The 24562-nt window shown below is 43.1% G+C and overlaps 1 protein-coding gene across 1 annotated transcript in view; it reads left to right on the top strand.

The window, feature by feature from the left end:
* The window catches only part of GALK2 (galactokinase 2), a 98568-nt gene that overhangs the window by 37621 nt on the left and 36385 nt on the right, over nucleotides 1-24562 (top strand). Inside the window, exon 5 of the mRNA XM_075575638.1 lies at nucleotides 2262-2408. Coding sequence (XP_075431753.1) covers nucleotides 2262-2408 — 147 coding nt within the window. The remainder of the gene's footprint in view (nucleotides 1-2261; nucleotides 2409-24562) is intronic.

Below are 24562 nucleotides of genomic sequence, written 5' to 3'. Positions count from 1 at the left end.
TCTTATAAAAGTTTGATAGTGAATTTATGTTTTACAGTTCTTATTATTATGTCTGTCTGTTTTAAACCTCATTATGTTGTTCTCTGCTTGTACATTGTATTGTATTCTGTGGCATGTAGCACCCCTATATTATAGACTATATTATTAAAACCTACAAATGTGCATATAAAACAATCTAAAAAAGTTAAATACGTTAGTAATTAACCTTGTGCCTTTGTATAATTTGTATATTCTGTGATATGTTTTTACCTTGGTTTCTGGACTTTCTACATTTTGCCAACTATTAAACATATCCTGAATTATTGAATAACCTTACAAAAGAGTGAAAGTGCAATTCTCATATACGTTGGTAAGTGTCACTGTACCTTTAAAGATACAGTTAAGATGAACCCTGATGCTGGTTTGGCATTTAACCTTTCTAAAATCAGTCCTAAACCAAACTAAAAGATGCAGAGCAAGCGTGACTGCCTTTTTAACACAAACACAGCTTAAGGGGATCAGCTGTTGTATATTAGATACTGTGGTTTTAAGATAACACACACTGAGCACAGCAGGTGGGATATATCCCAAAGTGTTTGAGATATCAAGGATAGTGTAACTGCAAATCCCTTGCCAAGTAATAGTACAGTATTAATATAAACTGTAACATTAGACAACTTTCTGAAAATAGGACAGAACTGAAAATAGCATTCCCGTAGATGTAGCAAAACAGAGGACTGAGCTAGTTTTAATGTACACCCAGCAACTGCTGTGTCAGGACTTAGTGATGCAACTGAACCCAGTGGTATCAGAGAGTGTGAACGAAGAACTGGTATTTCGTTAACCCCCCTCCCCCCCGCAGTATGTCAAACGGATATGAGATTTATGAATACTAACTTTTATGCACAGGGTATTTACTATAAATGAAGTTGTAAATAAAATGGTAACATTTCTTAAATCACATCGCAATGTTTTGTGTATTGAGAACGTTTTTATTGGTAGAAGTTATGTACACTACTTGGAAATTGCTGAACAAGGAAACATATATAATCAGGACCAGGGCTACTGCCAGAGAGAATGAAAGAAAATGTGGTGTCTTTGGTACAGTTTATGTATGTATATCTTTATTTACTGTATATAGCGCCATCCATGTACATAGCACCATCCATATACATAGCGCCATCCATGTACACAGCGCGTCACAGCAGTAACACACGGGACATAATAATATAACACATATCGGGAATAAGCGCTTGAGACATAAAAGTAACATTAGGAAAATGATTCCCTGCCCTGAAGAGCTTACAGTCTAAGTATTCATAATCAGTTCCCTTTATCCACAGCCCTTCACACTCTCAAAGACTGTAATGCTGAACCATGGCTTGTCTGTTGACTGTACTATAGGCCTATATGGCCCTCTGATACCTACAGAGATTTACCATGCAGGGGAAGGACTTCCCATTTGGTTAGAAATGTGGCTAGAGGTCACTTGGTTTAGAGACGACATAAAATGAACACGATAAAGCTGGAAATGGTCATGGCATCTGTCTTACTTAATGCATACCCTAACAAACAAGAACCAACTCCTTGGAACTGAGAGTATGCCGTTACATCATATCATTAAACAGGGCACTTTTTTATTACCATGGCAAATTCAAGGTTTACATTTTGATTATTATTTTTAATAAACTATGTAGGGTATCAAATTATTCATTTGTAAAGCTTTGATGGTTCTTGGGCTTTGTCCACAGTGCAGGAAACAAACACTAGGAAGCCAATGCATATGCACATAGTGTGCGTGCACATGCGCTACAGGGAGAGCGGCACTCCGGCAATACAAACAAGTTTGTATTTCAAGCGCGACGTCGGGTCACGGAGGAGCGCTGAAGCTAGCGCGTTCTACTAAGGTCGCGGGCCTTACAGGATATTAAGACATCAATATAGTAAAGATGAATCAATGTACATTTTGCCTGATGGAATTCCTTGATTGTAGACCTATGTTTAGGAAATGCTAAGCTCCCCAGTAGCACTTGTTCTTGGGATTGTATCTTCTCGACAGGTACTATATATAGTAGGTCCGTCAATTGTAGTGTCTCAGTGTGTACAGGATATTGTAAATCTGAGAACTGCCGCCTACTTTACAGCTGGAAACATGGCCACGTTTAGTAGCTCTTGTAGACTAACTTGATGTAGAGTCTGCCTCTTCCTTAAACCCGCTAGCTAATTTCTTGTATAAGAGCTATGAGAACTGAATGATAATGTCTCCCATTTCTATTTTATAGGATCATTTTAACCTGAGCAGCCCAACTGGAATGAATTGCTTGTTGGATGGAACCATCCCAGCAAGTTCTGGCCTCTCCAGCTCAAGCGCCTTGGTTTGCTGTGCAGGGCTCGTTACCCTTACTGCTAATGGGGTGACACTTTCAAAGGTAATTCATTTAACTGCAAACTATTCTTGTTGAGCGTTATCAGTAAATGTGCATTATTTATAGTGATGAATTAGCCCATGCATAAAGTAGTGTGGTACTAGTGTCTTTACCCACCAAGCCATAATATGGATTTCATGAAATCCTAAAGCCGTTATGTCAACTGCAGAACAACTGTAAAATAGTTGCTGAGTCTTGAGGAAGAATAGTTCACACTGACACTTACTGCGATGTTATTTTAATGTTCAAAGAATTAGAGAAATGTCCTTTTCCTACCATTGTTTTGCTGAGCCCCTCTGCAGCAAATGGGGTTAACTGCTGAATTCGTTTTGCAACCAAGTGTTCACTGTCATTTTATGTTGAATTGAAGACTCCTTGACAAAGCACCGAAGGGCTGAGAAACGCGTAGGAGGTCTCCATGTTAGACGTGTTGTTGTTGAAATAAAGTAACCTTTTTGTTGAACCTGGTCTCGTCAAGTGGCAATCTTTCCAGTTTTCACTGTAGTGACGCCCCGCGGGGAGGCTTCTATTCTTCTGAATGTAAAACTGGTCTAAAATGAAGTGGATGCATAAGGCCCGAGTTAAGAAACGTGGTGCAGATTGCCAAACAAATGTGGGAAGGGACTAGAGGTCATTTGTCCATATAAACTTGTTTAAACATGTGATCATGATAAAATACACACTGCTGGCAACATAACATGAACCAAAGTCATTAACCCCTCTGGTCTTGGAAGTACCTGTGCTGCTTCTGGTTTGTGCTGTACCTCCAGCCCTCATGTGGTTTACAATCCTGTGTGATATGTTACACTAATATTTACTCTAGCTTCACCGCAGTGCACAAACAGCTTACGTTTAGTATGGAAAGCATTGGTTTTTGTTAACAAGTTGACTGGACTTCATTACTCTAATAAAAATCCGCTCACTATCACCAGCATGTCATTAGGGGTGGGCACCTCCAGTCCTTAAGGGCCACCAACAGGTCAGGTTTTCAGGATATCCCTGCTTCAGCACAGGTTGGCTCAATCAGTGGCCCAGTCGAAAACTGTTATTTGAGTCTTAGCATTGGTCCCATACATAAATAGGGCTTTTACAAAGCATAGGAGACAGAGGGGAGGGGGATGGATATAGGTGTGTTCACAGATATCTCACCATGTGAAGTATAGGTGAATGTCCCCCTCTCATACTCTCCCATTCTCTCTCTTTCTGTGTCCCCTCTCTCCCCTGTAGCAAACGCCCTATTTCAATGTCTGGATAAGAGTAATGCCACAGTTAGGTGTGACTTAAAAAACACTACGTTATTCCCTGGCATTAACCTTAACGGCGCATAGTTAATATTGGACGCATATCATTTAGGCTCATCTGCATATCATTTACAACAGGGGCGCTCAACTACCGTGCTTAAGCTCCCCCCCAACAGGTCAGGTTTTCAGGATATCCATATTTCAGCACTATTTCAATCAGTCTCAGCTTCAGCACAGATGACTCAATCAGTCACTGCTTCACCACAGGTGGATCAATCAGTGGCTCAGCCTTCAACTGAGCCTCTGATTAAGCCTCCTGTGCTGAAGAAGCTTGGATATCCTGAAAACCTGACCTGTTGGGGAGAGCTTGAGATCTGGAGTTGAGTACCCCTGCTTTAGAATAACGGCCATTACATGTAACACCATGCGTTATGATACAGGGGCATTAACTGGGCTTACCGAGCTTAGTTAAGTTCTGGGCCGTTAAGTTCTGGGCCGTTGTATTGTACTGTTGCAATCAGATGTTGAAGGGAATTTGGTTTAACCTCAACACAAATGGGGTTATTTGTCCATGTCTCCCAGCAGCAAAACTGTACAATATTGATGCAACAAAAAAGAACAATTTATCAACAAAACCAATCTCATAGTTTTCAATGGGACTTTTGTTTTAGACTTTTGGTGCAGTTTTGACAGCAGGTGGTGTTATAGAAGACAAAGGCCTCCTTCATGAAATATATGATGTAATAATGATACATTGTTTCCCCATCACATTCAGGCAGAAAGAACATAGGGATATCTGCTTTATACACCTTTCAGTCGAATCGTATTAGGTCGTAATAATAATAACGACTGTACTTTTATATAGAGCTTTACGCCCAATGGGACTAAAAGCGCTCACGATTATAATCTAGCCCCGACTTTCTTACCATCTATGTATGTTTGGGGCTTAAGGCACAGGGAGAATACACTGGGATTTGAGTGTCAATGCTGTAAGTCAATGGCCTTTATCCACTGAGCCACTTCTTCAGCCCAACTGGAGGCTTGCACTCTAGAAGTGCTTTAATCACTGCACTGCTTCTCCCAATGTTATGATTGTGAAGAGCATAGATGTACAGTGCCGCAATTACTAAGCAGTGCAAAGCAACAGGGCATTGTGACCCATTCAGCTGCAAGTGTCCTCCTCATGGCTTAGCATTGCTTGGTACGTATTGCCCAACATGTCCTGAAGTAGACACTGGTGTTAACACCAAACCACTGCCCCCATATCAGAGTCTGCTACATGCATCTAATGCAGGGGTGGGCAACTCCGGTCCACGAGGGCCACCAACAGGTCAGGTTTTCTGGATATCCCTGCTTCAGCACAGGTGGCTCAATCAGTGGCTCAGCCGAATACTGAGCAAGCTGAAGCAGGGATATCCTGAAAACCTAACCTGTTGGTGGCCCTCGAGGACCGGAGTTGCCCACCCCTGCATTAGATGCATGTAGCAGACTCTGATATGGGGGCAGTGGTTTGGTGTTAACACCAGTGTCTACTTCAGGTCATGTTGGGCAATACGTACCAAGCAATGCTAAGCCATGAGGAGGAAGGACACTTGCAGCTGAATGGGTCACAATGCCCTGTTGCTTTGCACTGCTTAGTAATTATGGCACTGTACATCTGTATGGATACACTGTACATCTGCATAGATGTACTGTATGGCACTGTACATCTATGCTTCTGGCAACAGAAAAGGAGTTAGAGCTATGAGCCCAAGATACACTGTGGTGATGCAGTTTCATATAGATATTGTTATACCATGCAATTACTTTCAAAACGACATGTCCTCTTCTGCAGATATTAAGAATGCCCCACAAATATACTTAAGCTTGGTCGTGACCAATGCATGTAGGCAACAGTGCTTGTCACAGCAAAATTGCCTTTATTCATTGGCTTGCTGGTGGCCATTTTTTGTTTGCCAAAAGTGCTGCGTACCATGGCAGCTATGAGTATTCTATTCCTGGTGGCGTCCTGGCTTAAGGAGAATAAAAATCAGATAACATTAGGCATATAAAGTGTCAATATGAATGCTCCATATAACACTTTGTTTTATATTTGTGATGTTCTTTTTGTCTGGGAAATAATATTGAGTTGTAACGCCACTTCCAATCCTATGACAGGGAACTATAATGTTACGTTAGCCTCGTTTGTGTGCAGGGATATACACTCTCTTGATCTTTGCAAAAGTCTCTTGAAAAATCACCTCTCCGTAAATGGATCCGCTCATCTTCTCCACCTGTGAAAGGATATTTGCCGCAGCTCTCTTTCACAACATGTAACAGTGCCCCAATAGTTACCACAAAGGAGATTTATTTTAAAATGTTGTTATGTCTCTAGATAATCCTTTAATTGCTGTGGGTTCGTTTTGCTACAAGAGAGTATTCCCTTTCAGAAACATTGTTTGAATACAGGCTGTCTGAGCATCAAAGGACAACTTGAAATGCACATTTCCTGTAAATATATAGGATTAAAAAAAACCTGAAAATTGTGGCAGATTTGTTATTTTTTCATACTCCCCCTTTAAATGTATAACCCCTTCAATGCTGATAGGGCTTACAATACATTAATTGCTCCTTAAGCATACAAAGGGTTAGAGCAGTGTTTTTTTTAACAGGGGTTCCAGGGGCATCCCTATAAGGTTCCCTGCCATTTTCAGGTAATTTGAAAATTGTACCAAATACAGAATAATTTGGATGGAATTCTGATCTCAGAAGCTTTATTAGAGACTGTTGGGGTTCCTTACAATGCATCTGATCTCAGGCGCACTATTAGAGAGGGTTGGGTTCCTTACAATGCATCTGATCTCAGACGCGCTATTAGAGAGAGTTGGGGTTCCTTACAATGCATCTGATCTCAGACGCGCTATTAGAGAGAGTTGGGGTTCCTTACAATGCATCTGATCTCAGACGCGCTATTAGAGAGAGTTGGGGTTCCTTACAATGCATCTGATCTCAGACGTGCTATTAGAGAGGGTTACTGTTCTTTACAATGCATCTGAGAGGGTTGGAGTTCCACAGAATTTCAGAATATAATGATAGGATTCGTTAACCCCTTCGCGCTCCCCCCCCCCCCCTGCCTCTTGTCCTCTCCTTCGGTGCTTGCGCCCCACCCCCTTCTTCGCTCTGTGTGGCGTCAAATGACGCGCGGGGTCACGTGAACCGCAGCATCATTTGACGCCGTGTTGCCATGGAGATGCTTCCAGACGCCAGCTGAAGCAAGGTAAAAAGTAAGTTGAGGTTCCAGTGGCCTCACGCAATCCCCCGGCATTGCAACCGCCCATGCCACCCCAGACAAATCTCGCGCCTCCAAGTTTGCGCACCCCTCCCTGGGTTAGAGGATAATATTGGTTCTTGCATTGAAAAGCATAATTTCTTCCCCGTAGTTACAATTGTCAGACTGCAGTATAAAGCATCACATAATAGAATTGCAGGTCTCTAACACTAAGTAACTCTTGTAGTTGGATTGGATCCATAGCTGAATGCCATCTCCCCCCCCCCCCCCCCTGGTTCCCGAGATACTTTACTGATGAAGTTACCAGTATTACTTCCTGGATTTAAATGCCAGCGCTTGGAAGCCATTTTGTTTTGAGAGGGAGGGGGAGTGGAGGGGTGTCTCAGAGCTGAAAATATCATGATCTAGCTCTGGGGGGACAACACGGTTCCCACCTTTAAATCTTGCAGTTACAGAAAGCTGAGCCAGCTAGCTTGTTTTATACACACACACACATGCAGACACACCACACATACTCCATACACTTATTTTATATATACTGTGATGTCTCCGTCACAGCGTAGGATCTTATATCCCAGATAAAGGCAGGAAACATAGTATTTCTCTATATGGGGTTTATTTACAAGAATAAATAATACCCTAACAGGCCCACCGTCCCTTTAAGTCAAAAGAAATCATAAAATAAACGCCTACTTAGGAGACTAACTACACATACAGCTTCAGCCCTTACTAACTGGATGGACAGCTAAGCTGGTTACCACCCCAAAACAGGTACTATTGCAGCTAAATATATTCAGTCTCTGCACACAGCAATGTAGTGTTCTTTCATCTGTTATTCCAGGGTTTGGAGCAAACATCCCCGCTTCAGCACAGTCTAGAATTCTTCCTTGCTAGGGGAGCTCAGCCCCACGAGAGCTCAGAGAATCTCTCTTCTGTAAGTTCAATGTTAAGGACAGGACATCCCTGCGTCAGCACGGTCTCGCATCCTTCCTTCCTCTTCCTGGGATTAACAACCCATCCAGTCCCAGCAGGCTCCATGACCACCATCCAAGCGAGCCTAGGGAACTGTGCCAGCTTCCACAGCTGGGGAGAACTCTTCTCTGTCCCCCTTCTCTGGGAACAACAGTCTCTCTCAGTGTGTAGTCACTTCCTGACTTTTAAAACTCCATGTGCAATCAGGAGTTCAGCCTGCTCAATTAGTTTGCAACTGCTTCTCTAGTTCTCTTCTCTTATTCTCTTGTTAGAATAAACTGCACTCACATCTGTCTGTGCCTCCATTGGTCAGCCAGATGTTATTGATGCTGTTACAAGGAAACTCTCCTCCTCCTTTGCTCCCTGCTGGTGAATGAATGATAACTCCTCCTGGCTTCAGCATTTATAGCTCACCAACACTCAGTGTATTATGATGTCCCGATGAGCTCACGTGAGCTCACGCTTGTTATCAGCTGCCTAGCTATCTAAAGGCAGACAGTATTTTGACCAATGAGTGATGACTACTCCTGGAAAATGGCAGCAGCTGCAACTTGGCTACGCCCTCCCATTCTGATGTCATTGATGACCTCACAGTGTTCTGGACACAATTTTCTGTTTAGTTGCATTCCTACTTTATGAATCTATAATATATATATATATATATATATATATATATATATATATATATATACACAGAGAATTAAAAAAAAAGGATGAAAACAGCGCCTAATATGGTAATTTAGAGGTAGATTTAATTAGAACTACAAAGGTACAAATGTAAATAATATGAAATATATTAAGTGTAAATATAAATGTGTGTGTAAAAAAATGTATTTTGGGGTGAGACATTTCATCGCGATTAGCATGACTTCATCAGGGGTAAAGGCCGAGATAGAAAGACGGCTTTAAATAGTACATAGTAGTGAGAGGAAACAGCCGGAGCTGTAGTGTGGAGCCCCACCCCTGCCTTGCTGCTTCCTATCGGAGCAGACAGGCGAAGGAATGTGCAACCTTACTGGCTGTCCCTGGTTGAATGACAGACTGCTCAGCCTATCACAGAGGGGGAGGGATGAGCAGCTTCACTGCTTTTCTCCTATGCTTCTGGTCTGTCGGGCAGGGCCCCCCAGTCGCCCTGCATATACATACACTCACCATTATGAGCACACCGCACAGAGGAGCCGGCCTGGGAGAGGAGGAGCTGCTATGTGTGCTCTACAGCACCACCCAATGGCCAGAATCTACATTGAGCCGCACACAGATAGATGCTGCTTCTCTCCTCACTGCAACCGGCCCAATTATTAAAAATCTGACCTGCCCCAGGGGGCAATGACCTAGTCATCCAAGCCTGCCCGCCCCTGTCCCCCGACAGCGTGAACATTAAGTCTGGCTATATCTGTATATTGCAGTAGTTTCTTTTGTTTGAGGCTGGAGTATTTTTCCATAAAAACCCTCTTTGAGTTAAGCCCTTAGCAATGTTTCTCAGCCAGGATTCCACGGTACCCTGCTGTGTGGTGACCCTCTGCCAAGGGTGCCGCAGCCCTTGTGGGGAAACACTCACTACCTGGAGACGTGGAGGCGGTGAGCCGCCCACCTCTCCTCTCTCAGCCTAGTATACAGAGTAGAGAAAGAAGCTCCTCCATCTCCAGACAGCATGAGATGCACCTGTTGAGCAGCTGACATTTTGTAGGTGTGTGGGAAGGGAAAATGGGAAGAGGTGAGGGCTTTATTTGGGAAGGAGGTTGTGATGACTTTGTGTGGGGAGGGGGACGACAGGTACTCTCACCTTTCAGGTGAGGGGAGGGGAAAGATGTGTGGTGTAAAAAGAGGGGGGGGGGGTGAATGTGGAGTGTAATTTGGGGAAAAGGGGTGAGTGCTGTGTGAGAAGGGGGATCAATGTGGAGTGTGTTGAATGAAAGGGTGAGTAGGGTGGCTTGGTGTGGTGTGGGAGTCTGTGTGTGGTGTGAGCGAGGAAGTGAGGTATAATGAGCAGGGGCGGCTCCTGATTTAGAGAATAATTGCTCAAATTTTTTTTAGAACCACTGCCCTAGAGTACTATGCGCATATTAACCCAAACGTTGTTAGACGTCTTTCAAGTTCTCGCAGAAAAATCCTGCTGCAGTCCCACCTTTTGCACATGGGCGATGTGCAAAACTTTCCAAAATGCACCCGCACATTGGTTTGACATTTATTTGGGACCAAAATTGATTGCTGGTGAACCAATTTGCAGAACTACTAAGGGCTCAACGTTTCGTAAAATGGGAGTTACAGCACCTATGAACATCATCGTCTATCTCTCTCATCATTTTGACTGTGCTTTGGCGCAACTCTGACTTACGACATGGTTCGCGATCTCGAGCTAATGCAACGCACATCTGTCGTCACAAACCATTGCCAAAAGTGGTTCAGTAAATGACACTACAACTCAAAGATTATTGACAACCTGGTGCAGAATAATAACCCGTAATATTATGAAATGATAGTCGAAGACATAATGGAAATGACAGTAATATATCTTGTCAAAATTACAATAGATTAGTGAAGCACAGTGAAGTTATTATTGTGTACAGTAGATTCGTGAACAGTGACGTTATTGTGTACAGTAGATTCGTTGTTTTGGAATATGGTTTTTGAATATGGCTCCGGATAACAGGAAAGTACCATATCGGTACCATCTTGAGTATCCTGTGACATTTTTTTTTTGTTTTGATCATGTTCATGTTTCTAAATATAGAGGACATCAGTGTTTATTACTAGTATATAGAATTGAACATTTCAACTGTATGTCTAGGTATACTGACATGAGCTGCCTTCACATACAGGCATACCCCGCTTTAAGGACACTCACTTTAAGTACACTCGCGAGTAAGGACATATCGCCCAATAGGCAAATGGCAGCTCACGCATGCGCCTGTCAGCACATCCTGAACAGCAATACCGGCTCCCTACCTGTACCGAAGCTGTGCGCAAGCGGGGAGACTATAGAGCCTGTTACAAATGTGTTATTTACATCAGTTATGCATGTATATGACGATTGCAGTACAGTACGTGCATCAATAAGTGGAAAAAAGGGAGTGCTTCACTTTAAGTACATTTTCACTTTAAATACATGCTCCGGTCCCATTGCGTACGTTAATGTGGGGTATACCTGTACTGTGCATTTGTGTAGCTTGACTCTGCTCAAGATTACAGACCATTTGCCAGAGAGCAGCTTTTTAACCTTCACGCAGTAATGGTGAGAACCTTGCAGCTTCTGAATCAGACTTTAGGCTAAAAAGTGGTTGTGTTGGAAGCCTGCAGAAAATCTGCGGCCAAACCCACAGAACCCTCAACTCTTTTCCTGCATGCTGCCTTTATTAATATCTCTGCTTCCAAATAGATGTATGAAATGGCAAAGCTGTGGCCTGATCCATTTTTCAAACAAGAGAGAGCTGTGCCTCCGAGTTATTTGTGTGTGCCTGCCAGAGAACTGGCCAGCAGGATTGGTATGCTGCTCACTTGATTCTTAAACCAACAACATGTAACATTAGTAGAGTGCAAACAATGTCGTCATTGCATTAGAAATAGGTAAAAGAAATGATGGTTTTAGCTGCACATTCCTTCCAGCTGTCCTCAGATGGCAATTGTAACGTGTATTATTGCTGCTTATGTTTCTCTTTAGTCTCAATGGCTGGAGTGGGGTTTGGCAGGTGGGTATGTTATCTAAGAATGATTAAGCAATAAAGTGCTGCACACACACACACATTGTATTTTTTTTACACAGGCACTTGGTAACAGTTTATAGCTGTTTGAGAGTCGGGACGCCTGCGTTTCAATGATTAGCAGGCTTCTCGGTACAGAAAAGATTGCAGCTTGGATCTGTTTGATTTCTCTTGGGTAACAAAAATAACACCTGGGGTTATGGTTAAATGTATCCACATTACGTGATACTGTACATTTCCATCCTGCTTCTTTTAGAACTAATGTATCAAAATACCTTGCAGTTACTTTGTTGTTTATATATCTGCTTGAGATTTGGGGAATTTTTAAAGGAACAAGCCGGAGGTCTCCAAATAGAGCCAAATGCTGCTATTTTGATCTTAGGGTCACTCCAGTTTCAGAGATACATAACAGTGAAGTTACTGGGTTATAATCTCCATAAGAGACAAGGGGTGGCTCAGTGAGAAAAGGCAATGACTCTGTAAGCAATGACACCGAGTGTGAAGCAGGGGAATCTGGTTCAACTCTCGGAGTCAGCTTCTTGTGACCTTGGGCAAGTCTCTTTATCTCCCTGTGCCTCAGGCACCAAAATCATACATTGTAAGCTCATCTGGGCAGGGGCTGTGTCTGTAACATTCCTATGTGCTGTGTACCGCGCGCTATACTGTCATTGTGAAACGCTTTGAGTCCCATTGGGAGAAAAGCGCTATATGAAATAAAGTTATTATAAGGGGAAACAAAATGACTGGAAAATATCAGACCAATAGGAAGCTGCAACATTCTCGGTTGTGGCTTCCTATTGGATGACCGTTTCAACCCCCTTTAGGCAATAATAGCAGTTAGATGGGGTGCGATTGCTCCTTTGAGCAATTTTATATAATCTTTCTCTTCAGTCTGTCACCTTTATTAGCATCAGAATTGAGGTGGCACTTGGTGTTAACCTCTCTGACTCATTTTGTGCATCAGTTGTAAGATACCAAATGCACCTTCACGTAGCAAAGTCAGACTGCCCTTTCTGTTGATACTTAAAGCCTTGTGCTGCATTATGGCCTCATTGATAAATCAGTAAGATGGGCTCAGAAGTACAGCAGTCACACAGTCTTCGTAGGAGGCGCATGCTGCCAATATATGAAAAATGAACCAATTTATTCTGCAATTCTGATTTAAAAAAAAAAATAGAAAAACACAAAATAAAGCACCATCATACCAAAAAGTATAACCCCCGCCTTTCGTTAACCACGAGCCACTCCTTATTCTGACGTGTTTCGCGCCAAACCAGAGCCCTTTCTGAGAAAAATAGCTACACTAACTCTATAATATTCAGGTCAGTGAAACAATGATCTTTCCATCCTTTTTTTAAGATGATTATTTTCCATCTTCTAATTGTAGATAATGGAGGTAAATGTATGTATATCTTTGTATGGTGCCCACAGCTGTACTCCGCGCTTTTCAAGAGAGACAATACAGTACAGGGAATTATAATACAATTAGTGCAACAAGCAAGATTAGACAATGAAGCTAATAGGGTGTTGCAAGTTAATTATTTATCAGCCTACTGTATTTCCCACCTACCTGTTATTAGAAATTGACACTGTCATGGGCATATATCCATACCCCGTGTCACTGTCATGTGCATATATCCATACCCTGTGTCACTGCCATGTGCGTATATCCATACCCTGTGTCACTGCCATGTGCATATATCCATACCCTGTGTAACTGCCATGTGCATATATCCATACCCTGTGTCACTGCCATGTGCATATATCCATACCCTGTGTCACTGCCATGTGCATATATCCATACCCTGTGTCACTGCCATGTGCATATATCCAAACCCTGTGTCACTGCCATGTGCATATATCCATACCCTGTGTCACTGCCATGTGCGTATATCCATACCCTGTATAACTGCCATGTGCATATATCCATACCCTGTGTCACTGCCATGTGCATATATCCATACCCTGTGTCACTGCCATGTGCATATACCCATACCCTGTGTCACTGCCATGTGCATATATCCATACCCTGTGTCACTGCCATGTGCGTATATCCATACCCTGTGTCACTGCCATGTGCATATATCCATACCCTGTGTAACTGCCATGTGCATATATCCATACCCTGTGTCACTGCCATGTGCATATATCCATACCCTGTGTCACTGTCATGTGCATATACCCATACCCTGTGTCACTGCCATGTGCATATATCCATACCCTGTGTCACTGCCATGTGCATATATCCATACCCTGTGTCACTGCCATGTGCATATATCCATACCCTGTGTCACTGCCATGTGCATATATCCATACCCTGTGTCACTGTCATGTGCATATATCCATACCCTGCGTCACTGTCATGTGCATATATCCATACCCTGCGTCACTGTCATGTGCAGTTATCCATACCCTCTGTCACTGCCATGTGCATATATCCATACCCTGTGTCACTGCCATGTGCATATATCCATACCCTCTGTCACTGCCATGTGCATATACCCATAACCTGCGTCACTGCCATGTGCATATATCCATACCCTGCGTCACTGCCATGTGCATATATCCATACCCTGCGTCACTGCCATGTGCATATATCCATACCCTGCGTCACTGCCATGTGCATATACCCATACCCTGCGTCACTGCCATGTGCATATACCCATACCCTGTGTCACTGTCATGTGACTCTTCTTTCTACTGCGAACCTGTAGAGCAGGGGCGGCCAACTCCATCCAGTTCTCAAAGGCCACCAACGAGGTCAGGTTTTCAGGATATCTCTGCATCAGCACAGATGGCTCAATCAGTGGCTCAGTCTTGAGCCACCTGTGCTGAAGCAGGGATATCCTTAATACCTGGCCTACTGGTGGCTCTTGAGGACTGGAGTTGGCCACTGCTGCTGTAGGTGGATACCCTAGAGACCCTGGGGTTGCCAGGTGTCCAGTATTGATCCGGACTGTCCTGTATTTGGAACACTGTCCAGTAAAGAATGAGAGGTAATACTGGGCATGAATCTGTATACCGGTATTACCTCTCTGTACATGTATCTGTATACCGGTATTACCTCTCTGTACATGTATCTGTATACCGGTATTACCTCTCTGTACATGTATCTGTATATCGGTATTACCTCTCTGTACATGTATCTGTATACCGGTATTACCTCTCTGTACATGTATCTGTATACCGGTATTACCTCTCTGTACATGTTTGTGTATACCAGTATTACCTCTCTGTACATGTATCTGTATACCGGTATCACCTCTCTGTACATGTATGTGTATACCGGTATTACCTCTCTGTACATGTATCTGTATACCGGTATTACCTCTCTGTACATGTTTGTGTATACCGGTATTACCTCTCTGTACATGTATGTGTATACCGGTATTACCTCTCTGTACATGTATGTGTATACCGGTATTACCTCTCTGTACATGTATCTGTATACCGGTATTACCTCTCTGTACATGTTTGTGTATACCAGTATTACCTCTCTGTACATGTATCTGTATACCGGTATTACCTCTCTGTACATGTTTGTGTATACCGGTATTACCTCTCTGTACATGTATGTGTATACCGGTATTACCTCTCTGTACATGTATCTGTATACCGGTATTACCTCTGTGTACATGTATCTGTATACCGGTATTACCTGTCTGTACATGTATGTGTATAGCGGTATTACCTCTCTGTACATGTATCTGTATACCGGTATTACCTCTCTGTACATGTATCTGTATACCGGTATTACCTCTCTGTACATGTATGTGTATACCGGTATTACCTCTCTGTACATGTATCTGTATACCGGTATTACCTCTCTGTACATGTATGTGTATACCGGTATTACCTTTCTGTACATGTTTGTGTATACCAGTATTACCTCTCTGTACATGTATCTGTATACCGGTATTACCTCTCTGTACATGTATGTGTATACCGGTATTACCTCTCTGTACATGTATCTGTATACCGGTATTACCTCTTTGTACATGTTTGTGTATACCAGTATTACCTCTCTGTACATGTATGTGTATACCGGTATTACCTCTCTGTACATGTATGTGTATACCGGTATTACCTCTCTGTACATGTATCTGTATACCGGTATTACCTCTCTGTACATGTTTGTGTATACCAGTATTACCTCTCTGTACATGTATCTGTATACCGGTATTACCTCTCTGTACATGTTTGTGTATACCGGTATTACCTCTCTGTACATGTATGTGTATACCGGTATTACCTCTCTGTACATGTATGTGTATACCGGTATTACCTCTCTGTACATGTATCTGTATACCGGTATTACCTCTCTGTACATGTTTGTGTATACCAGTATTACCTCTCTGTACATGTATGTGTATACCTGTATTACCTCTCTGTACATGTATCTGTATACCGGTATTACCTCTCTGTACATGTATCTGTATACCGGTATTACAGTACCTCTCTGTACATGTATGTGTATACCAGTATTACCTCTCTGTACATGTATGTGTAAACCGGTATTACCTCTCTGTACATGTATCTGTATACCGGTATTACCTCTCTGTACATGTATGTGTATACCGGTATTACCTCTCTGTACATGTTTGTGTATACCAGTATTACCTCTCTGGACATGTATGTGTATACCTGTATTACCTCTCTGTACATGTATGTGTATACCGGTATTACCTTTCTGTACATGTATCTGTATACCGGTATTACCTCTCTGTACATGTATCTGTATACCGGTATTACCTCTCTGTACATGTATGTGTATACCGGTATTACCTCTCTGTACATGTATGTGTATTCCGGTATTACCTCTCTGTACATGTATGTGTATACCGGTATTACCTCTCTGTACATGTATCTGTATACCGGTATTATCTCTCTGTACATGTATGTGTATACCGGTATTACCTCTCTGGACATGTATGTGTATACCGGTATTACCTCTCTGGACATGTATGTGTATACCGGTATTACCTCTCTGGACATAGCGACTTGACCGGCTTCGGGGGGCCGTTGGATTTCCCAGAGCAGGGCTGTTGCTAGGAGGCTGGGCAACTTCCCCCATCCTGATTGGCTGCTGCTGTGTAATGCAGTGAATCAGGAAGAGGTGCCAGGAGCCTCGGCGTGGGGCCAAGGAGAGGAGGAAACAGCATGGAGCAGAGAGAGGGAAGTGTTTGTTTGTGTGTCTCGAGGGCATCGCACCTTTCAACCCTAAAAGGCACAGAGGGCTAAATATGTTTTTTTGTTTTTTTAGTGGGTAGGTCACCGGCTACATTAGCCTGTGATGGAGAAGATAAAAGTGCTTCATGCAAATTGTGAAATCTGGCACCTCGCCATATATTCCAGGGGCTATCCCAGAACAAGTGCAAGCTGTACTGCGTGCGGTCATTATGGTAATTATTTAGCAAACGAAATTACACCACATATAAAAAATCCTTTTCTATAACCCATGCCATAACCCATCTATATTTTACAAGGGCAGAATTTCCTCTTACTAGTTCAATACAAGCATTGTAAGCGTGTGGGCACCTCAACTGTGCCCCTGTTCTTTACTTTGCAGAGATCTGTTCATAAAAAAAACCCACCTTCTATTGCTTAGAGCTAGACACAAAACATGTTTACATTCTCCGTAAATTGCATTGAAACAGATAGGTTGCTAGGCTCCTAGTCAGAAAAGTGAAACACTGCAGTTGTAACCACGTTGCCCTGAACATTTATACCGTAATTAAAGGATTAGTCTCCCCCCCTCCACCCCCATCTTTTTTGAAATTTTTTAACATGGATTGAAAACAGAGGGTCCCCGTAGCTGCTCACCCCCAGGCAGGGGGGGTGGGGAGGTGGGGTGGGAGGGGAGGAGGGGGACGGTGTAGCTGGGGGATGTGTCTGTAGGGAGATGTCTGTAAGTGGGGGAGGTGTGTGAAGCTGGGCGAGGAGGAGGTGTGTATGTGTATAAAGCTGGGTGTGGTCTTACCTTATGCGGAGCGGCCTTCCTTCTGCAGCGTCGTGTTGTCATGGCGCTCTGTTGTTACGCCGTGACGTCACGACGCTGCAGGAGGAGGGGCCCTCGCTGCCGGCATGGAGCCTTGGGCCTCGCCATAGGTAAGACCGACCCTGGCTAAATCGCTTTCATTTTGTTTCAGTTTCTGAGATACGTACCAGAAGGGAGCCGCCAGTACTTCCGTGAATTTAAATCCCCTGAGTCTCGCGCCCAGTAGGAATCCACAACAAATTCCTATTGGCCCGCGTAACACAGGAGATTTAAACAGCCATTTTGTTTCCCCTGGAGGGGACAGTACCAGTACTACCTTTACAGGTATGTATCTAAAGAACCGGAGTGTCTCCAGAGCTGAAATGAATGTGGTTCAGCTCCAGGAACCTGCCAAGATATTTATTTTTTATTTTTGCTAGTACTTGCAAGGAAAAAGAAAGATGGCTGCGGGTTCACCCAATCGAGAAGCTGCAATATCATCTCACTATGATGTCACAGCTTTCTATTGGCTGTCAGAGTGACCCCTTGTTTCAAATAATGTAGAAAAAAATATGTCATCTTCAGCCCATGTCGATCCATTGCTGAATGAAGGCCTTCCCAAGGATTTTGCAGATATTGCGGTTGCAAGTCTCTCTTCTCCGTGTTGCTCCAACACTTTTCCAGATTTCATCCTCCCATCTTACTTTTGGTCTTGGTCTTTTTTGATATCCCTTGGAATCCAGTCGAGTACCATCCCTGTTCAACTGTAGTAATTTCTTCTTGCGATATGTCCGGCCTACTGCCATTTTAATTTCTTCACCCTTGTGATGATGTCACTGACGTGTGTGCGTGTTTGTATATACAGCGGAACCCCGTTATAACACGGTGCTCGGGGTCCACCCGATGCGATCGCTCTATAACAGAATCGCAAAAAAAAAAAAAGTCGCGATCAGGGGTTCCGCCGCCGTTGGAAAAATGTTTAGATGTGTTTTATGACCGTGCCTAGCAGCCCTGCTTCCTTTTGTCCTCCTCTCATGCTTGGTGACCTCTTTATTTCTCGAGTTATACCCAGGCCCCTCCTCTGATACGGGGGAGCTGTTTTGTTTCAGTGGCACAAACTGTTCCCCACCCGCTGAGAGGGCTGTGTATCGGAGCTGCAGGTTTGAATTCTTTAGAGTATTTCACGTGTTATTTCTCCAAACAACTTAACCTACAGGCCTAGAGAACCACGGAAGGATCTGACTTCCAAGCGTAAACATTTTGGGGGGACTAGATTTACTGCAGCAGAAATATCCCTTATCCGGTTATGCCAGATGAATGGGGAGGGGCATTGTACATTCCTTGGGTTTACCGTCTCCATCAAAGAGCATTGTGGACTTTGTCTATAAACAATTTCACATCATTTGTGATACTGTTTTATCTGGCATTGGGCTCGGCACTCTACCATATAAATATACAGATATAGGTTATGTAAGGCTACCAAACCATCAGTGGGGAAGTTGCAGTCATACAGTGTCAAGTGTCTAAGGCTGTAAGCTCTCTTAGGGGTGTGTGGGTGTTGTAAATAGGAATTAATTGATAAACCTTAACCTTGCACACAATCATTTCACAAATTAATTAATTAAGGTCCTGCCTTGTTTCCTTGTCCTGCTTCCCCGGCGGAGCAGCGGTGACAAACTGCTGGCTTGATTGTGTGCTCTTGCTGCCAGCGCCCCTCCTCCTCCGTGTCAAATGACCCCGCAGGGACATGCGACGTTGCCATGACGACGTGATGTCACATGACTCCGCGGGGTCATTTAACACCGGAGATGAAGAGAAGGAAGGGGCGCCGACAGCAAAAACACAGAATCAGAAAGGTAGGAGATCTTCTGCTTAAATCGGGAGCCACGCTCAAACCACGTTATAAGTGGATCCGCGTTGTGGCGGATCGCGCTATAACGGGGTTGAGATATATATTTATATTTACTTCCTGGTAATAGTAGTAGAGTGGAGCAAAGGTGCACTGCAACTGGAGAGAATCTTGAAGTAATGTAACGGGCAAACTCCAAAGTAAAATTAAGGATGTTTAATGAATAAACTCACAAGGAGATGAACATGACAAACGCACCAAAGCGTTTCATCCCGTAGGACTTTATCAAGGTGTATTATCAAACACATACCTTCTGCTAGATATAGCCGTCATTTCGCGCCAAAAGTCCGCAGGGCCGTGCCGCGCATGCGCACCAGTGCCGCGTCGCACAGTCATGACAGCACACCATGCCCAACCAATCTGCCTCGGACATGGAGTGACGTCACAAGCTTCCTGGTAAAACATTTTATAAATAAAATATTGTGCACTTTGTTATATTCATTGTTAATGTTATGGGAAGTGCCGGGAGTAAATGGCCGCCTCTCTTTACCTGTGGGCTCTCCACTGCAGCTCCACAGGCTGTCAGCCTCCCACAGCACTGTGACCGGATTCCAGTCAGGCGATTCCCTGCTGGACTCTCACCTCCTCCTCCAGTCAGTGCCCCGCTCTGTTTGGCGCCGTGTGTGCCCGGCGGCCATCTTGGACTTTTTCCCCATGTTAAATGGTAGGCTGAGATTATAGTGCGAGTGCAGGTTTTGGCAGGGCAATTTTCGGCAAAAACCTTGCACTATGTTCGGGCCAATATAGTCATTTAAAAAAATAGCCTTGATTTTCTATTTCTATTATATATATATATATATATATATATATATATATATAAATATGTATATATATAATATGTATGTGTATATATATATATATATATATATATATATATATATATATATATATATATATATATATATATATATGAACAACAAGAAAAGAAAGCGCCCGATCCTAGTGCAGCATGAAAAAATACAATTTAATAAGAATGAATATGAATAGCACCATCCAGGTACATAGTGCTTTACAATACACGTGACATAATATCATAATACATAACTGGCTTCCGATCAAATCCCGCATCTCACACTCCACTCTTCTCCTCACTTTTAAAGCTTTACACTCTTCTGCCCCTCCTTACATCTCAGCCCTAATTTCTCGTTATGCACCATCCAGACTCTTGCGTTCTTCTCAAGGATGTCTTCTTTCTACCCCCTTTGTATCTAAAGCCCTCTCCCGCCTTAAACCTTTTTCACTGACTGCCCCACACCTCTGGAATGCCCTTCCCCTCAGTACCCGACTAGCACCCTCTCTATCCACCTTTAAGACCTAACTTAAGACACACTTGCTTAAAGAAGCATATGAATAGCACTGTGGATATTCTGAACACATGATACATAAAGCTTGGCCCCCTGCAGACGCACTTACCAGAACTCCTACTGTCTCTGTACGTTCTCCCTACCTACCAATTAGAATGTAAGCTCCTCGGGGCAGGGACTCCTCCTCCTTAATGTTACTTTTATGTCTAAAGCACTTATTCCCATGATCTGTTATTTATATTATCTGTTATTTATTTGATTACCACGTGTATTACTACTGTGAAGCGCTATGTACATTAATGGCGCTATATAAATAAAGACATACAATACAATAAGCGCTTCTGACATAAACCAATAGGAGTCTCTGCCCCGAAGAGCTTACAATCTAAGTGGTAAGTGGTGAGAACTTACAGAGAGAAGGAGGGTTTTCTGGCAAGTGCGTCTGCAAGGGGTCAAGATAACCCCTTTTTTATTAGGTGTACAACAACTTTAATTTCAATATATTGCACAACCCTTCAACAACAAAAAAGGCATTAATATTATCTGGGAAAAATAATTAAATGTAATGGTCCTTATCTATTATTAGACTCACAAACGGTCTGTTCTTTGCTCTTTACTGCCTATATAAAGTATTACTACATTTGTAGGCACCATTCCCACCTCAGCAGAAATTCCATGGCTAGTAACCAGTTGTTAAGTTTAGCTGTGCTCTTTCCAAATCAAGTAGAAGCAAAGTACTTTGGAGTTCTATGTGTGGCAATCAAATCCTATAATCTCGTATGAATCAGACTGGAAACTTCCAGTGTTGGTAAGATACAGGGGTGATAACATCAGGTCGTCGTTTCTGTGGTTATGTTAACATCGGGATAATTTATGGCCCGTTACGTCCCTTCTTTTGGATGAAAAGAAGTGCCATTAGCTTACGAAACATATGTGAGAGTGGGCTAATTGGGACTTAGCATGCAAACCGGAAGCAGATGGAAACGATCATTCAACTTCTTTTTAATATGCAGTTTACATAGGTTAGATCTGCACTTTGTGTATGGCATGTCAGAAGTTCTAATGAACGGTCATAATCTTTAAATGGATTATTGCTCGTATTGGGTACAACAAAGTTGTTAAGTGCCAGGTTATATTTAGTTTGGTGCAGTAGATATATAATCCCACCAGAGGGTTTGAGCAGGGGGTTTACAATTTATTTAATTTATTTGTTTGTGCTACACAATGCACGAGTATTGTATGCACATTTTGTGATATATATTCATTTATCTTCTCTATTTAGTTAAGATCACTCACTAAGTTTTTTTTGCCCCTAATTTCACTATATACCATTACCTTGTAGTAGATATATAGGTCTGGAGGGATCTAAGTTTGACAGGTGGAAAATATGGGCGAGGTCAACTCCATGAAATACAATTATTTGGATAAAAGAACACAGTGAGCTCATCTGTCTCGGATATCAATAATGTGCAGGTTAACAAAGCTTCTTCCTGCCCCACCAACATCATACATAATTGACACTGATATCGTCATGTGATCGCGTGCACACCGAGACCTTTTACAGTATTGCTGTGAAGCTGCGACCACGTGCTGGAGAAGGCTTTCTGTTTGAATAAAGCTGAACTCTTCTCCAGCACTGTGAAGTAGTATTAATGGCATAGTCAGCTCCCTCCCTTATCAGGGTCATCCTTAAAAGTGTTAGTTTGCTGCATGGACCTTAGAGCACTGCTGATCCTGATGCGACTTGCGGGTCGTGATTGCTCCATGAGGGATCACATGACACGATCAGGTCCCCGGATGCCGGAAACTGGAGTGGAGGGGGCTCCAGCCCAATCACCCCTTGGAAAACAAGCAAATGCTTATGACGTACCTGGTACAGTATGTCATAGGGGCCTTTGGCATTCCAGGGCCCATGCTGTTTCAGGTACGTCATTACGGCACTGTGAAAGTTAAGCAGCATGCACAGCCCAGCCTGGCATAGCCGGGAAAGCTGGGCCTTCAAAGTAATTACAGGGAGTGAAGAGCCTCTTTAATCACAGAGAATGCTACATTTACCAACCACGGGAATGTCTGACACTGCAAACCTCTGCTATGGTTAGTTAGCCTTTGCTTACACGCAAAAGCATGCATTGCATTTCCAATCACGAGACATTTGTGCCACATAATGCTACAGTCAAATGAAACCACAAATCCCTCATTCTTAGTTCTACCTTAACAAAATAAAACAACTAGAGCTATGAAGTTGAATAGACTTAAAAAAAAAACACAATTAAATGGCTTAAAAACTGTAAAAGGAATATAATGTGTGAGCATTTGTGTTTTTTTTTTTTTAAGATATTGCTAGCGTGTAAAACATTTTTTTGTTCGGGTATCGTTTCTATTGCTAGTACTAGCTTTTGTGCCCGGCTTCGGCCCGGGAAATGTAATATTGAATACATGTCCCCGCCCACCATCCCCCCTCCCCCCCCCCTGCTGTCGGCACATCTCCCCAGGCATGTGTGTGTATGTGTATATATATATATACACACACACACATACACATGACTATTTATATTGCATAATGCATAAAGTCTTGTTTTATATTGAGCCGTTTTTGTCTGAAATTTTCTGTTGACATCACCAGTGAAACGGCTCAATCGGCTGCTTTGGCAGATATAAAAGACACCCCATAGTCTACATCGGTGGTGCGCAAACTAGGGGGCGCGCCCCCAGGGGGGTTGTGGGATTTTCTAAGGGGGAAGGCGCGGTTGCAGAGCCCCCGCGCTTTTCGCCCAGGCATGTAAATTAAATGCCGGGGGAGGAGCGAGGCCTCTGCAACTTCACTTACCTGCTCTCAGCCGGCTCTTCCCTGAAGCGTCGCCATGACAACCCGGCGTCAAATGGCAACGCGTCACGTGACATCATATGACGCATGGAGCCCGAGATTAGGTAAGGAGGGGGGGCGTATGCATGGGGGAGTGGAGATAAGGGGGGCGCAAACTTAAAAGTTTGCGCACACCTTGTCTATATAGCTACAGTATCTATCAATTTGATATATATGTGTGATGTCTGTGCATATAACCTATATTTTGTTTCCAATATTCAATGAACTAACAAAGTACTAATGCAGGGGTTGCCAACTCCTGTGCTTAAGAGCCACCAACAGGTCAGGTTTTTAGGATATCCCTGCTTCAGCGCAGGTGGCTCAATCAGTGGCACAGTCAACAACTGAGCCAGGGATACCCTTAAAACCTGACCTGTTGGTGGCCCCTGAGGACTGGAGTTAGCCGTCCCCTGTACCAATGTAAGCATCGGTTTAAAAAGACCTGGTTTTATTTATACAATGTGGTGTACAGAGTCTAAAACAAAATAGCAACCAGTGTAACTTTATGCCTGCCCTTTCTACCCAGGTTCATATTATTTTGCTCGCTGTCACTCTTAATTTGTCTGTACTCTGTATTATGTTTCAGTGTAATGAAATGTGCAGTCTTCCAGCCCACTACCCTCTTGCTAAATTGACATCCGCCTTTGATTTCTTTGAAACACAGCTGATTTGTTTAGCTTTTATTTATAAATATTTATGTGTTTACTCATCGTTAATTGTTTTTTACTCTGCAGGAGTTGCAATCATGCAAAGGCTTCTACTTATGCAAGCTAGAAATAAGCTAGGACGCATGGGCATGCCTTCTAGCCAACATTAACCAACTCAGTGCCGGATCCACCAAGCCCCGTTAAGTAATTTAACGTGACGTTAAGTTACCATCACAGTATGCCTTAAAGCAGGGGGGCGCAAACTTTTTTCCCTGCGC

Source organism: Ascaphus truei, chromosome 18 (genome assembly GCF_040206685.1).
Source record: "Ascaphus truei isolate aAscTru1 chromosome 18, aAscTru1.hap1, whole genome shotgun sequence".
Lineage (NCBI taxonomy): Eukaryota > Metazoa > Chordata > Amphibia > Anura > Ascaphidae > Ascaphus > Ascaphus truei.
The sequence above is the reverse complement of the archived record's forward strand: the minus strand, read 5'-3'. Positions and strand labels throughout refer to the sequence as shown.